The 14,863-nt window shown below is 40.3% G+C and overlaps 1 protein-coding gene across 6 annotated transcripts in view; it reads right to left on the reverse strand.

Moving 5' to 3' along the window:
• Positions 1–3,088: 3,088 nt before the first annotated feature.
• Positions 3,089–14,863, reverse strand: part of AKAP10 (A-kinase anchoring protein 10) — an 80,776-nt gene continuing 69,001 nt past the window's right edge. Inside the window, exons 14-16 of one of the 6 annotated variants that reach the window (XM_087825801.1) lie at positions 14,187–14,282; positions 8,064–8,114; positions 3,089–4,738 (exon numbers count right to left, since the gene is read on the reverse strand). In XM_087825801.1, coding sequence (XP_087681927.1) covers positions 4,733–4,738; positions 8,064–8,114; positions 14,187–14,282 — 153 coding nt within the window. In that variant the 3' untranslated portion in view covers positions 3,089–4,732. Of the gene's footprint in view, positions 4,739–7,427; positions 8,115–14,186; positions 14,283–14,863 lie in introns of those variants that run through there. The other 5 variants (XM_087825802.1, XM_087825806.1, XM_087825800.1 and 2 more) reach the window with 5 other exon arrangements.

Raw genomic sequence — 14,863 nt, forward strand, 5'->3', positions numbered from 1 at the left:
GAAGGAAAGGGTGCTGCATAACAGGCTTAAGAGGTCATCTTGAATCAAAAATACCAGCACCCGTTTTTGATGGAACTTCAAACTTTTCCCTCCTCCTCAGTAGAATGGAAGCTCCAAGTGGCCCAAAATCTTGTTTTATTCCTTCATGTGTCCCTGCACCAATGTCTGGCACTTAGTAGACATTAAAATACTTCTGAGTGGATGAGCACTGGCTAAGCCAGTGGTTTGTTTTTTCTTAAAATATATCTTTATTGATTTTAGAGAGAGGAAAGGAGAGAGAGAGAGAGAGAGAGAGAGAGAGACAGAAACATCAATGATGAGAGAGTCATTGATCCAGCCCGCAACCCGGGCATGTGCCCTGACCGGGAATCGAACCCCGATCACCTGGATCCCAGGTCGACGCTCAACCACTGAGCCACGCCCGGCTGGGCTAAGCCAGTAGTTTTGTAACTGGAAGGTACAAAGTTTGCTTTTTGCCAAGCCTCAGGTCCGGGAGGAGCCCTTGGACTCTGGTGCGCTCACAAGGCTGGCCCCTGCTAAGAGCTAGTTTGGAGACCCAGGGTGCTCCTCAGCTAGAGCCTTTTTCACGAGGTGCACAGCATGTGGGGCTCTTACTGTGATGTAGGGAAAGGCCAGCTTGGAATCATTTAGGGATGAGCCCAAAGGTACATGCAAGACAGGGAACTTGGGCCCTAGCCGGTTTCACTCAGTGGTTAGAGCACTGGCCTGTGGACTGAAGAGTTCCCAAGTTTGAATCTAGCCAAGGGCACATACCTCGGTTGCAGGCTCGATCCCGAGTCCCGGTTGGGGCATGTGGGGGAGGCAACCAATCCACGTGTCTCACATCAATATTTCTCTCTCTTTCTCTTCCACTCTCTCTCTAAAAAGCAGTGGACATAGTGAGGAGTTAAAAAAAAAAAAAAGACAGGGCACTTGGCATTTGCTCCTTGGCGAATCCTGGCTCCCTTCAAGCTGAACTTAAGCCCACTCTTCCAAGGCACCTTGCCCAACCCCCAGAGGCTGGGCCTAAAGGGCCCAGCTGCCCAGCCTATGCTCCTACAGGCTGCTCGGTGGTGCCTGTGAGTGGTGGATGCAGATGAGTTGCGACACCCTGCCTGTGCTGGAGTAGGAAGTTTGAAGGTAAGAGACTGAGATGTTTGCATAACATTACTAAGGCAGAAATACCACCCTGTGTGACAGGCAAGCAAATAGGCTTCTGCCTCTGAACATAAATGCCCTCCAGACCTTTGCTGCCAATGGCCCCTTCAATGCCTTCCATGGCCATTTCCACGTGTCCAAAACACGGAGTGCCATACTTCCCCTGTGAGCCAATCCCTATCCTGCCCAAGCAGAGGCGTCCTAAGTGCCTACAGTGCTCACAGAGTAACTGTGAGTGTGGGTCTCCTAAATTGTAACCTTGAAGGGCTTCGCTGGGCTTTATGTTCACTCAGCCAATGGCCAGAGACCTTGCCCAGCACATACACATGATCAGCATTTGAAAATTTTCTAATAATTATTGCCCTCCACCATTTTAAGTTTGTATCAGTTACTCATTAATAGAAATGCCCTCTATTTTGGGGGGAATTATTATAGTTGCTAAGAGTGGCGATGGTGTGACAGTGTCTGCCCTTCAGAAGGATGCTGGGAAGTATGAAAAGGCCCTCCGTCCATAAGGCCTGAGTCCTAATGGGGACCCTCCCACAACAGGGCAAGGACCTGCCCTTTTCCTGGGCTTGAGGAACTCCTCCATGCAAACATGGAGCTTAGGATTCCATTTTGAGGGAATACACAAAATGACCAAGGTCTACTGAAGAAACAGTCTGCAGAATTCAGTGGTACTTGCAAACACAACAAGCACACAGTCATTAGTAATTAGAGCAGTCTGGTAGTATTTTAATCTAGAGCCTTTTGAGTGCATGTAACAGAAGCTCACTTTAGACTGATTTTCAAAAAGCCAAATCCATTCTAAGGCTAGTGGAGGGGTTAGCAGAGTCCACGCGAGGCTCCCCGGCCGGACCCAGACACCAGCAAGTCCTCAGGGCGACCAGGGCAGCTTTCTCAGGCCCACTTTCTCTCTGTGTTTCTACTTCTACACTGCTGCCTGTCCATGCAGTGCTGGCTCACGGGTCCTTATCTTAAGATGGCCTCTGGTATCCCTCATTCCCCCTGCAAAATTCTTAAGATAAAGAATTTTCTTGGGCCTGTTTGGATCAGGAGTTCAACCCTGGTCCAAGCGACTGCTATGTGGGAGAGGGGAGGGAAAAGGTCAGTGTATGCAAACTCGGTCCCCACTCCTGTATGGGCGAGAGCAGGGCCAGTGTGAGTCAGGCAGGTACCCCAACAACATCATTCGAGAGAGGCCGCAGCACTTCAGGGGCTTCGCTATCAGCACTGGAATGAAACAGCAAGTATGTGATTCTCTACAATTCAGTGATCTTCCCCTCCAACTGCTACTGAACTAGTGCAAGTCCCAGCCCAGTAAGTGGCTTAGTTTCATAGAGCTCTGCTGAACACGGAAGCCAAGCCGACAGCTACAAACGCCGCTTCCTGCTTGTCACTGGACTGGGGTCACATCTGCTTTTTATGTCCATCAGGTCTTACAGGAGTGATAAAGGCAGGTCACGTTACAACAGGTATCACTTTCTCACTAACATTTTTTCTAACAATTTGTGTTGAACTCAACAACATAAGGATGGATATTCAACTAATCCCTTGACTTATAAAAGCCTGCCAGGAAATTGTATTTTGTGAGCACACTGCACATAGCCTAGAACACAGTGGGCAATGTCAGATGAATCCAATTCTAATTCAAAAATAAGGATCGACTTTAGATCACATATTAAATCTGGCAAATATTTCAGGTCACATTCTGTTTCTGTGTCCCACGGCAGGTGGGCCAGAAAAATGTAACAGAGTCTCAAAGCTGCCATTCTTCTGAGAAGGACCCTGCAACTACTGACATCTCTAGCTTAGAAGTTCAAAATGCATATACAGAAATGACTGGAGAGTATCTTAACTGAAAGCACACTTTAAACAGCCTAGAGCTTCACAGAAATTGTTATTCCAAAGCATGCACAGGCAGCAAGAGTCACCCAAAAACCACACTTTATTCTGTGACCTTTATGGCTTTTCTGTGATTTAGAGATTGAAGCAAAGAGAAACAAACGGAAATATTTTGTTAAAAGAACAAAATGAATTAGTCACACAACATACACCTCATAAAATTTCAGGTCTATGCCATACACGCCAAACACAGGTCAAGTCCAGTGGTGGCTCAATGTTCTGGGTTTTTGTAAAGCAAATGGAAATATTTGGAAGAGTCAACAATTTTAATAGAAGAGCTATAAATGCCCTGAAAGCAGAAAGTTGACACAATTTTAAATATAATTCATATATATATTTAAAATCAAACACAATTAAATAGAATATGGTTTAAGTACATGAATACTCAGCTCTAGAATAACAGAGGTGGTACATGGTACCAAAAACTTATACACAGCCTTCCTGCTTCTTCTGACGCTGAACAGTGTGCCTCTCTCTATACAATCAAATATTGCAAAGGAATAAACTCTCTATTCATTCAAGATTTCTCAAGGACAGAGGTGATTAATAATTATATATATTTAAATATATATATATATTTTTGCAAAGTCTGAGCAAAAGCAGTCCCACCTAAGAACACTCCCTCACCTCAAGAAGTCACATGTGGGGAGCAGTGGTGTCCGCTGGCCAGTGTGGCAGCCCTGCTGATGGCAGCGCAGTGCACCCCAGGAGTCCACTGAGCAGAAGTGCAGCGAGGAGTCTCTTACTGTCCTAAAGACAGGAAGGAAAAGGCCACCCACTGCACATGTTCCAGCTCAGAGCTAAGAAAGGGGAGGCAATTAAAACTGAGTGCATCTCCTCCCCCCACCCCCTGCCTTCTCACCTTCTTCAAAAAACATCATACAACCTGGGAATAAACATTGTTCAAGGTACCACAGGGGAACACTGGAGTGATCGCTATGTATTCTGAAAGGAAGTTAAAGGACCCAGAGCATAGCATCCCAAGGAGCAAGTTCCAATGCTCCAAGGACAGGAAACCCACCCTTTGGTTAGCAGGGGAAAGACCAGCTTCAAGTACACTGCACCTCAGGAGCCATTAAAATGTGAAAATTCTATACTGTCCCCAAAAGGAAGGACAATGCCACTCAGACTTGACCTGTGACATATCTGCTTCCTTCTAAATTAATGCCCTGCGAAGGCAGACTGCATAGAGCCTTCACCCTGTGCCACTGAGGAAAAGCCACCTGCTGGCACCGCGCTGCCTAGCTCGTGGGGGGCTGACTCCCGTGGTCTCAAGAGGCCAAAGCAAAGCACCTCTGGTACCCGCTTCCTGATGCTGTGGAGGGTGGTTACCACTGCAGACCTGCCTGCCACAGCATGCGGTCCTGTCTATTCCAGTGGGCTAAAACTCTCTCATAAATGGGTTATTGCCGTTGGAAAACTAATTTTCTAGTAATGTAAACAATACCACTGTCTCTTTATGACTGTCGCTGTGAACATCACGTGCAGCAAACATCTACATGTCACTCTGTGGATGGTGGAAGTCCAGGATTGTCGCCACACTTTGTGGGGATACACCAGAGGAAAGAAGTACAGGGCTCTGTGTTCACTGGCTGTGTGAAGAGTCCAATCAAAGGGAAAATACTCTCTTATTTTTCAAAAGCAGGTTTCCTTTATCTTGGGTGTTGCATCATAGCTGAAAAAAGACAAAGAAAAAGGTCAGGTACACGCCTATCACCAGTGACACGTTATGTTCCAGACCAAGGAGGAAGGGAGCCGACATTTAGTGCATGTTTACTAAATACCAGCGCTGACTACAGCGTGAGGTAAAATACTACAATTATCTTTATTTACAAATGTGTGAATGGAAGCTTAAAGAGGTCAAGCAACTCACCCTGAGGTTACGTAAGAAGGACTGACACCCAGAATTGCTTTTCTTTCCATTTTAGCAATAGATACTAAGACAAAACATCTACTTTCTGACAGAGTAATTTTGCTTCTAGGAATTAACCCAACAGCACACTCCTAAGAGAGGGCAAAGACTTACATACACAGATGTTCATTAAAATATTGTTTGTAACAGGGAAAAACCTCAAACCTAAATGCCCATCCACAGAGGATTCATTAAGTGAAGAAAGAGCCATGCTATGAAAGTCAACTGCCGTAGAAGGAGAAATGGCCAAGCCTGTGAGGCTGCGTCTCTGTTCACTGGCAGGACTGGGAAGGAGACAAACACCACAGAAGACATGGTCCTTGTTATTTGTGAGACGGGACATACACACATGAAACAACTCAGTAATGCTGTGAGGCAGTTTATGTTAAATGTCAAGTACTCTACAGGCAAATGCAGAGTAGCAGATGCAAAGGAGAGAGGGAGCAACACAGGATAAGAAGCTGACCATTCCTTATGGATGTAGGACTTCCCGCATTCATAAAATCATGGAATGAGAATTAGAAGGGGATCTTACGAGATTTTCTTGTCTGGTTTCTCTGAACTACTGGTGAGAAAATAAGAGACAGGAGAGGAAAACTAATTTGCAAAAGGTCACACATACTGACTAAAAATGGACTAACCTAGTTCGGCTGGCTTAGAGCTTTTTCCACACTAGTACACTGCTGATCCCTAAAGGACATGCAAGACAGATGTCTTGGCCAGCCAAAGAGAAGGCCTAGCAGGCTTAAAAACCAAAATATTGCAAAATATATCTGTATATCTTAAAAATGAAAAGCACATGATAATAAAATCTGAATATACCTCGAATGAAAAGCCTAATTTTATACATCTGTTTTTCAAAATGGTTTCTTCTTTTTTTTTTAAAAAAACGTATCTTTATTGATTTCAGAGACAGGAAAGGAGAGGGAGAGAGAGAGATAGAAACATCAATGATGAGAGAGCCAATGATCGAGCCCACAACCCAGGCCTGTGCCCTGACCAGGAATCGAACCCCGATTGCCCGGATCCCAGGTCGACGCTGAACCACTGAGCCACGCCCGGCCGGGCTCTTCTTTTTTTTTTAAATACAGTGGAACCTCATTCTGGAAGGCTGTTCAAGAAGAGATTTGTTTGAAAACCAAATCATTTTTTCTCATTAGAAATAATGTAAGTTGAATTAATTTGTTCCAGACTCACAAATGATTCCGTTTTAACCTTTCTTATATACAGTACATGTCTAATGTACTGTTTAATCTATAAACAAACACTTCTTTTCTTAAATTTATTGAACTACTCCCTACTAGCCTTAAACTAATCACTTTCAGCACTCGTTTTGGGGGGGTGTCTTTCAGGAGGTCAGCAGGTGACTTCTTCTCTTGCTGTCACCAGTTAACTGTTTTTCTTTACCCAAATCAACAAGTTTTTCTACTCTTAATTGCCTGTGATCATTTCTTTCACACCCTTAGCAACATTGCACTCTTGATGGCCTCTTTATGTTTTAAAATTGTGTTAATGGGCATTTCACCAGCAACAAAAGTAAAAAAACACAAAAATATTCACATCACAATTTCCTGAGATGTTAGTAGTAAACCGACTCAAACCGGCACACTCTCTCCGTTGTGGCCTGAGAGCCGCTTCCTGTCGTGCTGATGTATCAGCATGAAAAGGTTGTCAGGTGAATAACCGAAGCTTGTTCAACAACTGACATATTTTTTCCATATGAACAAGTTGATCAAGGACTGAACTGTTCGAGATGGGAGACGTTTGAGAATTGAGGTTTGACTGTATTTTTATTGACTTTTAGAGAGAAAGGAAGGGAGAAGGAGAGAGAGAAACATCGATATGAGAGTGAAACATTGATCAGCTGCCTCCTGCACACCCCCCACTGGAGATTGAGCCTGCAACCTGGGCACGTGTCCCGATCGGGGAATCTAACCAGAACCTTTCAGTGCAGGGAGGACTCCAAATCAACTGGGCGACACTGGCCAGGGCCCAAAATAGTTTCTAAAAAACATCTTCATATTCTTAAACATTTGACCAACAACATGATTATGGGGAATCACAAAAATAATTACCTTGCACTTCTTAATACACTTTTATCTTGCTCTTTGCTATTTTAGGTTTGAATGAGCCAATGAAGTTAAATATAGATAATTATTACCCTTACATAGAAAAGAAAATAGAGTCTGCAAACTTGAACAGAGCTTTGGCAAGAATTAGCTCAGTGAAAAGATCAAAATTAAACCAAACTCTGTATATCAAATGTCATTGAAAAATTAAAAAAAAAAAAATTAGCTTGGCTGGCATGGCTTAGCAGTTAGACACCAACCTATGACCCAAGAGATCAAAGTTCGATTCCCAGTCAGGGCGCATGCCTGGGTTTCGGGCTTGATCCCCAGCAGGGGGCGTGCAGGGTGCAGCCAATCAATGACTCTCGTCATTAATGTTTCTCTTTCTCCCCCTTCCTCTCTCTGAAATCAATAAAATATATTTTAAAAAAAAATTAAACCAAGCTCTGCTAATGACAGTTTTTAGAGTGAAAACTTGGTTAGAAAGTTAACAAGGAAATGGTGGTATTGGACCTAAATCTAAATTCAAGCCCTCCAAACTACAGAGGTACACCATATAGGATGTTATTTGAACATATTTAACTCTGACTCCTAATTTCTGGCTAATGGAAATGGTACAGGAATTTAATGACTTCACAAAAAATATGAACAGAAATTCTCCTATTGTATTAAGTCTTTGTGAATCAACTCAGAGAAAGTAAAACAGTTGAAGGCTGAACTGAAGAAAAGGCTGGGAGGGGGCTAAGTGGCTGTCTTCAGTTTCCTAAAGGTTGTTTATGTGGCTCTTGTGGGTACAATTAGAACTAGCTGGTGCAGCTACAGAGAAACAGAGTATTAGCTTGTGGCAAGTCAGAATTCCCTAATCACACCCATTCCATTCACTCCTTAAAATAGCACTATTCAAAACAGCAACACACAAATTCACATGAATGAAAATATTGACAGAAGAGGAAACAACAAAATTTCAGAAGCTGGAAGCAAATGGATGAGTGGTAAAGTAAAAAAAGGTGACAAGCAACCTGATTTACAGTGCAGAGTCCATCAAAGCCTGGGGATGGGTGTCTCCATACCTATGGTAAAGGGAGTAGGGGTGGATGCAAACATAGGGATGTCTTAAAAGCCTGTTTTTAGAAATTAATGATCTACGGTTATTGTTCTGCGATTCTGATCAGCCCCAAAACCACCCCAAGCAGAATAATCTGAGACTGCTTCTCTGAGCAGATTAAAGTTTAGGGTTCTATACTAGGTATGACCAAGGACAGGGGCGCTACACTGAAAAGAGAGAGATTAAGAGGTTGTGGTATATACAGTGAACACTGCAACTCCTTTAGCTTTTGCCCATGTGGCTCCTTGAACACTGGCAGCTTGGTCTCTGTCCTCTAGGCAGGAGACTGGTGGTTTCTCTGGGGAATGTGATCAGTCCAATAATAAAGAACTTAGTTCCCTAAGGAAATCTGGCTAGTTTATGTTTTACTTTTTAAGAAACTGCCAAATGGTTGTTCAAAGTGGCTGAAGCATTTTGTATTCCCACCAGTAGTGTATTAAAGTTCAAACTGCTTTACATCTTTGCAAACACACCGTACTGTCAGTCTTTTTAACTTTAGCCATTCTATTGGGTACGTGGTTGTATATCATTGTGACTTTACTCTGCATTTCTCTAATGACTAATAATATTGAGCTCTTTGCATGTGAATATTTGCCATCTGTATATCTTTGTGTAATGTCTGTTCATATCTTTTGACCATTTAAAAAACATCAGATTGTTGCTCTTCTTAATAAGTTTAAGAGTTCTTTATATATTCTGGATACAACTCCTTTATCAGAAAGGTGTTCTGCAAATATCTTCTCTCAGTCCTTAATTTCCCTTTCCATTTTCTTCAGTCTTCTGAAAAGCAGTTTTTACTTTTGATGGAGTTCAGTTTATCAGTTTTTCTCTTTTATGCCTCATGCTTTGTGTGAACTAAGAAACCTTGCCTAACCCAAAACCACAAAGATTTTCTCCTACACGTTTTATAGTTTTAGCTCTTACATTTAGGTCTAGGATCCACCTGGGGTTGACTTCGTATGTGCTGTGAGGAACAAGACTCATTCCCCCCACCCCACATATGTATCTAGCTGTTCCCATTCTATACACGAAAAAGGCTAAATTTTTCCCATTGAACTACCTTGGCACATCCAGGGTGGGCAAAAGTAGGTTTACAGCTGTTCATATAAAAAATACAATAATTAATAATAAAATAATAGACTGTGTTTCATGTACTCACAACTGTGAACCTACTTTCGCCCCACCCTGTATATCAGAAATCAATTGACTTCATCCGTTTATTTGGGTCTGCTTGGGCACTCTCTATTTGTTCAACAATCTTTATGTCTACCCCTATGGAATATTACCCTGCCTTCATCATGTAGCTTTACAGTAAGTGTGAAGCCAAGCAGTGTTAGTCTTACCATTTTGTGCCTTTTGTTCCCACAATTTTTTTTTGTTATTTTAGTTCATTTACATCTCTCAATAAATATTATAATCATCTTGTCAATTTCTACAAAAAAAGGCCTGCTAGAATTTTTATTGTGTTTGTATTGAATCTACCAGTAATCTTGAATAATGTACAACATGGTAACTATAGTTAATAATACTATATGAAACTATAATAAAACTCTGAAAGTTGCTAAGAGAGATCTTCAAAACTCTCTTACCAAAAAATGTAACTGTGTATGGTGATGATATTAAGTAGACTTGTGATCATTTCCCAATGCATACAAATATTGAATCAATATGCTGTATACCTGAAACTAATATAATATGTCTACTATATCTCAATCATCATCATCATGGGGAGAAATAACACCTTAACATTCTTTTCATTCACAAACATGATTTATTTCTGTTTTTATATTTAAATCTTTAATTCTGCTCAGTTGTTCTATAGCTTATACTGTACAACTCTTTGCAAATATTTTGTTAAATATACTCCTAAGAATTTTATGGTTTTCAATGCTATTGTAGGTTGTACTGCTTTTATTTATTTTTATTTTATTTATATATATATATTTGTTATCCTCACCTGAGGATATTTTTTCATTGCTTTTCGGGGGGGGGGGGGGGGATAGAAAGAGAAAAAGAGAGAAGAGAGGAGAGAGAGAATGAGAAACATCGATGTGAGAGACACATTAATTGGCTGCCTTCTGCATGTGTCCTGACTAGGGCTGGGGATCCAGCCTTCAACCGAGGTACGTGCCCTTGGCTAGAATCGAATCCAGGACCCTCCAGTCTGCAGGCCGACATTCTAACCACTGAGCCAAGCTGGCCAGGGCTGTTTTCTTATATTTTGTTAAGGATTTTACATGTATGTTCATAAGGTATACTAGTCTGTAGCTTTCTTGTAATGTCTTTATCTGATGTTTGATGTTATGGTAATACTGGCTTCATTAAATGTATTGAAAAATATTACTTCTTTAATTTTCTGGAAGTATGTCTGGAATTGGTATTATTTCTTTTTTAAATTCTACCTGGGTCTAGAGTTTTCTTTGTGGGAAGGTTTTTAACTACAAATTCAATTCCTCTTATCCCTTGCCCCACAAGTTTACTGATATAACTGACATAATATTGTGTAAGTTTAAGGTGTATAACATTATTTGATACACATACATATTGCAAAATGATTACCACAATAAGATTAGTTAATATATCATCCCACATAATTATTTTTTAAAATAGTGAGAATATTTAAGATCTATTCTATTAGCAACTTTCAAGTATATAATACAAAATTGTTGACCATGGTGAGCATTAGACCCCCAGAACTAATTCCTCTTATAACTGGAAGGCTGTACCCTTCGACCAATAATTCCCCATTTCCCCCAACTCCCAGCACCTGATAATCTCCATTCCACTCTCTGTTTCTATGAGTTCAACTTTTTTAGATTCCACATATAAATGAAGTCACACAGCATTTCTTTCTCTTTTGACTTGTTTCACTTAGCATGATGTCCTCAACATCCATCCACGTTGTAACAAATGGCAAGATTTCATTCTTTTATATGGCTGAATAATACACCATCACACACACACACACACACTCTCTCTCTCTCTCTTTTGATCCATTTAACTGTTGATGAACACTTAGGTGATTTCCATGTCTTGGCTATTGTGAATAATGCTGAAATGAACATGGAGGTGGCAGATTATCTCTTCAAGGTAGTAATTTCATTTCCTTCACATATATACCTAGAGGTGGGATTGCTGGATCATGTGGTCATTACATTTTTAATTCTTTGAGGAACCTCCATACTGTTTTCCAAATAGCTGCACCAATTGACATTCCCACAAACAGTGAACAAGGGTTTCCTTTCTTCTACATCTTCACCAACACTTATCTCATGTCTTCTTTATAAGATGTAAGATAATATCTCATTGTGGTTGTAATTTGCACTTTCCTGATGACTAGCGATATTTAGCACATTTCATGTACCTGTTTGCCATGTGCCTGTCTTCTTTGGAAACTGTCTATTTAGGTCCTTTGGTAATTTTTTAATCAGAATATTTGGGGCTTTTTTGGGGCTACTGAGTTGTTTAAGTTCCATACATATTTTTGGATATTAACCCCTCAAATTCAATTTTATTTTTGGATATTAACCCCTGAAACTCACCATTATTCAGGTTATCTGTTTCTTCTTGAGTGAGCTTTATTTTTGCTTTCAAGGAATTTCTCCATTTCAGCCAAGCTGTTGAATTTATTAGCATGAAGTTGTTCATAATATTCCCCTATTATCATTTTAATAACTGTAGGATCTATAGTGATGTCCCCTCTTTCAATCCTGGGACTGGTAATTCATACTAATCTCTTCTCCACCTACTCAGTCTGGCTAGAGGTTTATCAATTCAACTGATGTTTTCAAAGAGCCAGGTTTTGATTTTTCTCTATTGCCTGTGTTATTTTTTATGTAATTGACATTCACTTTTATCTTTATTATTTCCTTCTTTCTGCTTTATTTGGGTTTAATTTACTCATTTCCTAGCTTCCTAGCTTCTTTAAATAGACGGAGACCTTTCTTCTTGTCTAATAAATTTAACGCTATAAATTTCCCTCTGAGAACTGCTTTAGCAGTACCCCCAAAATACTATGTTTTATTTTCATTTTAATTCAGTCAAAATATTTTCCAACTTCCCTTTTGATTTCTACTTTGACTAATGAATTACCTTAGAAACATGATGCTTAATTTACAAATATTTGGGGAATTTACCACATATCTTTCCATTACTGATTTCCTGTTTAATTCCTTTGTGATCCAAGAACAATGTATGATTTAAATTCTTTAAAATTATTGAAACTTGTTTTATGGCCCAGAATATGGTATATCTTGGTGAATGTACATGCCAAAAGAATGTATATTCTATTGTTGCTGGATCCATTGTTTTACAAATGCCATCTAGGTTCTTGAGGAACTGACCTTTTTATCAGATAAAATGTCCTTCTCTGTGCATGTAATATTCCTTGTTTTTTAAAGTTTACTCTGATTTGTAGTAATATAGCTATTATAGTTTTTTTTTTTTAATTATGTTTTTATTGATCTCAGAGAGAGAGGAAGGGAGGCAGAGAGAGACCAAGAGGGAAATATCCATCAGTTGTCTCCCTTATGCACCCCGATGGGGATTGAACCTGCAACCTGGGGATGAGCACTGACCAGCAACTGAACCGACGACCCTTCAGTGTACCGAACAGTGTTCAACCAACTGAGCCACACCAGCCAGAGCACAGCTTACTTTTGATAGTGTCTGCATGGTATATCTTTCCCATCCTTTTATTTTTAACCTGTGCCTTTAAATTTAGTGTGTTTCTTATAGTAAAAGTTGACACTTGAATGATGCTGGGGTTAGCGGCCACAACTGCCTGTGCAGTTGAAAATCAGCATATAACTTACTTAAGTCAGCCTTCCACATACACGGATTCCCAACTGCCAGCTGATGCTTGAACATAGGTCAATGGAAAAGCAACTGCAGTCAATGGAAAAGATTTTGTGTATAAGTGGACCTATGTAGTTCAAACCCGTGTTGTTAAGGAATGAACTGTATATACCTGGGTTCTGCCTTATTATCCAATCTGACAGTCTCTGTTTCAACGAGACTATTTAAATCACTTATGTTTAATGTAATTATTAATATGATTTGGTTTAAATCTACCATTTTGCTATCTGTCCTCTATTTGTCCTATTGATTTTTTCTTCCCTTTCTCCTTTATCCTGAGTTCTTTTGTATTCAGTATTTTTTAGAGTTTGTTTTCTACAGATTGTGTTTTCTCCTGAATATGGGTCAAGTTTTTCTGCTTCCTTGCCTGCCTGGTAATTTTTGATGTGATGTCAGACATTGCATTTTTACAATGTGAAGTGCTGAATTTTGTTTTTTGTTTAAGAAGGGCTGGCCTTTGTTCTGGCACGCAGTTGTTTACTTACAGAGCAGTGTGATCCTTCCAAAAACTGCTTTTAAACTTGGTTAAGGTGCTTTATTCTAGGGCTAATTTAGCTGCAGTAGTAATGCATGTTTCTGAGGACACTACCCAATGCCTTGTGTATTACAGTATCTGTTCACAGTGGCAACTAGAAACATCAACTATTCCTAGCCCCATGGTCCAGGAATTGTTCAGCCTACTAATTTCTGGTATTCTTACCCTGGCCATAGACATTTTCACCCAACACATATACTCAACTGAGGACTTGAAGAGATCTCTCTACATCTGAAGCTTTCTTTCTGTGTAGCTCCTTTTCTGGTACTCTGTTCTATGACTTCTAGCCATCTTGGCTTGGGCTCTCCAAACTTCAATTTCTGACTCCTCAATTCAGCAAGACTATGAACTCTGTTAGGTTTTCTTTTATCTGCACTTTGGAAATTAAATGCTCCTGAGCAGGGAGCTATCGATGTTATCCTTTAAGGATTATAGCCCTCTACTGCCTGTTGCCCAATCTCTGGGAATAGTTGTTTCTTTCAGTCTGTCAGTTTCCTAGTTGTTTATGATGAGAGGGTAATTCCCATAATAGTTAATCCTTCAAAGGCAGAAGCTCTCTTATGTCTTTTTTTTTAATACACAGTATCTGGAATCTAATTCTTTTCCGTTTTAAACAAGCTATATCAGAACAGAAGTCATCCTTACCTTTGTAGACTTCTCTAACGGTTGATCATGTTGCGCCTGCTGCATAACATCACTAACTATCATTTTAGCAATTTTCCAAGCTAGCTCTTCTTGGGCCTAAAAGAAGTAATTGAAACTGTTGAAAACAGTTATCCATTAGAAGAATCAAGACATACATTTCAGTGCTCTAAACACAACTGTATATGCATATCATTTCTACCTATTTAGATAATAAGCACATTGCCATGTATGAGAGAACCTGGGCTATGATCTATTAACATGCTAGTAACTATCTTCCAAAGTTAGCTACTGGGTACCCAACATCACACAATTTTCACATTAGCTGGTCAAAACAAAACATTTTTCTTTTTCTACTCCCATCTCTCAATGTACTTTACTATTCAAAAAGGAAGCCTCCACTTCTGAAGGTAAAAATGACAGTGTTTTGTTTCTGCACTGATTACTGATGTCTGCTGTTTGATGGAAACTGAATACATCGTTATTTTTCAGTGGCCAGAATCTGGGCTGAAGACACCTCCACGGCCTCCACCAGGCAATTATTAGATGTTAAGAAGGGCCCACCCTTTCTTGTTACATCCTGGGTAAGGGAGTAATGATGTGCCATGCTGCTTCAACATGGCCACTAAAGAAAGAGGAATCTTGAAACCTTAGTTATACAAGGTTCCACTTACAAACAG

The sequence above is a fragment of the Miniopterus natalensis genome, chromosome 17 (genome assembly GCF_054644295.1).
Source record: "Miniopterus natalensis isolate mMinNat1 chromosome 17, mMinNat1.hap1, whole genome shotgun sequence".
Classification (NCBI taxonomy): domain Eukaryota; kingdom Metazoa; phylum Chordata; class Mammalia; order Chiroptera; family Miniopteridae; genus Miniopterus; species Miniopterus natalensis.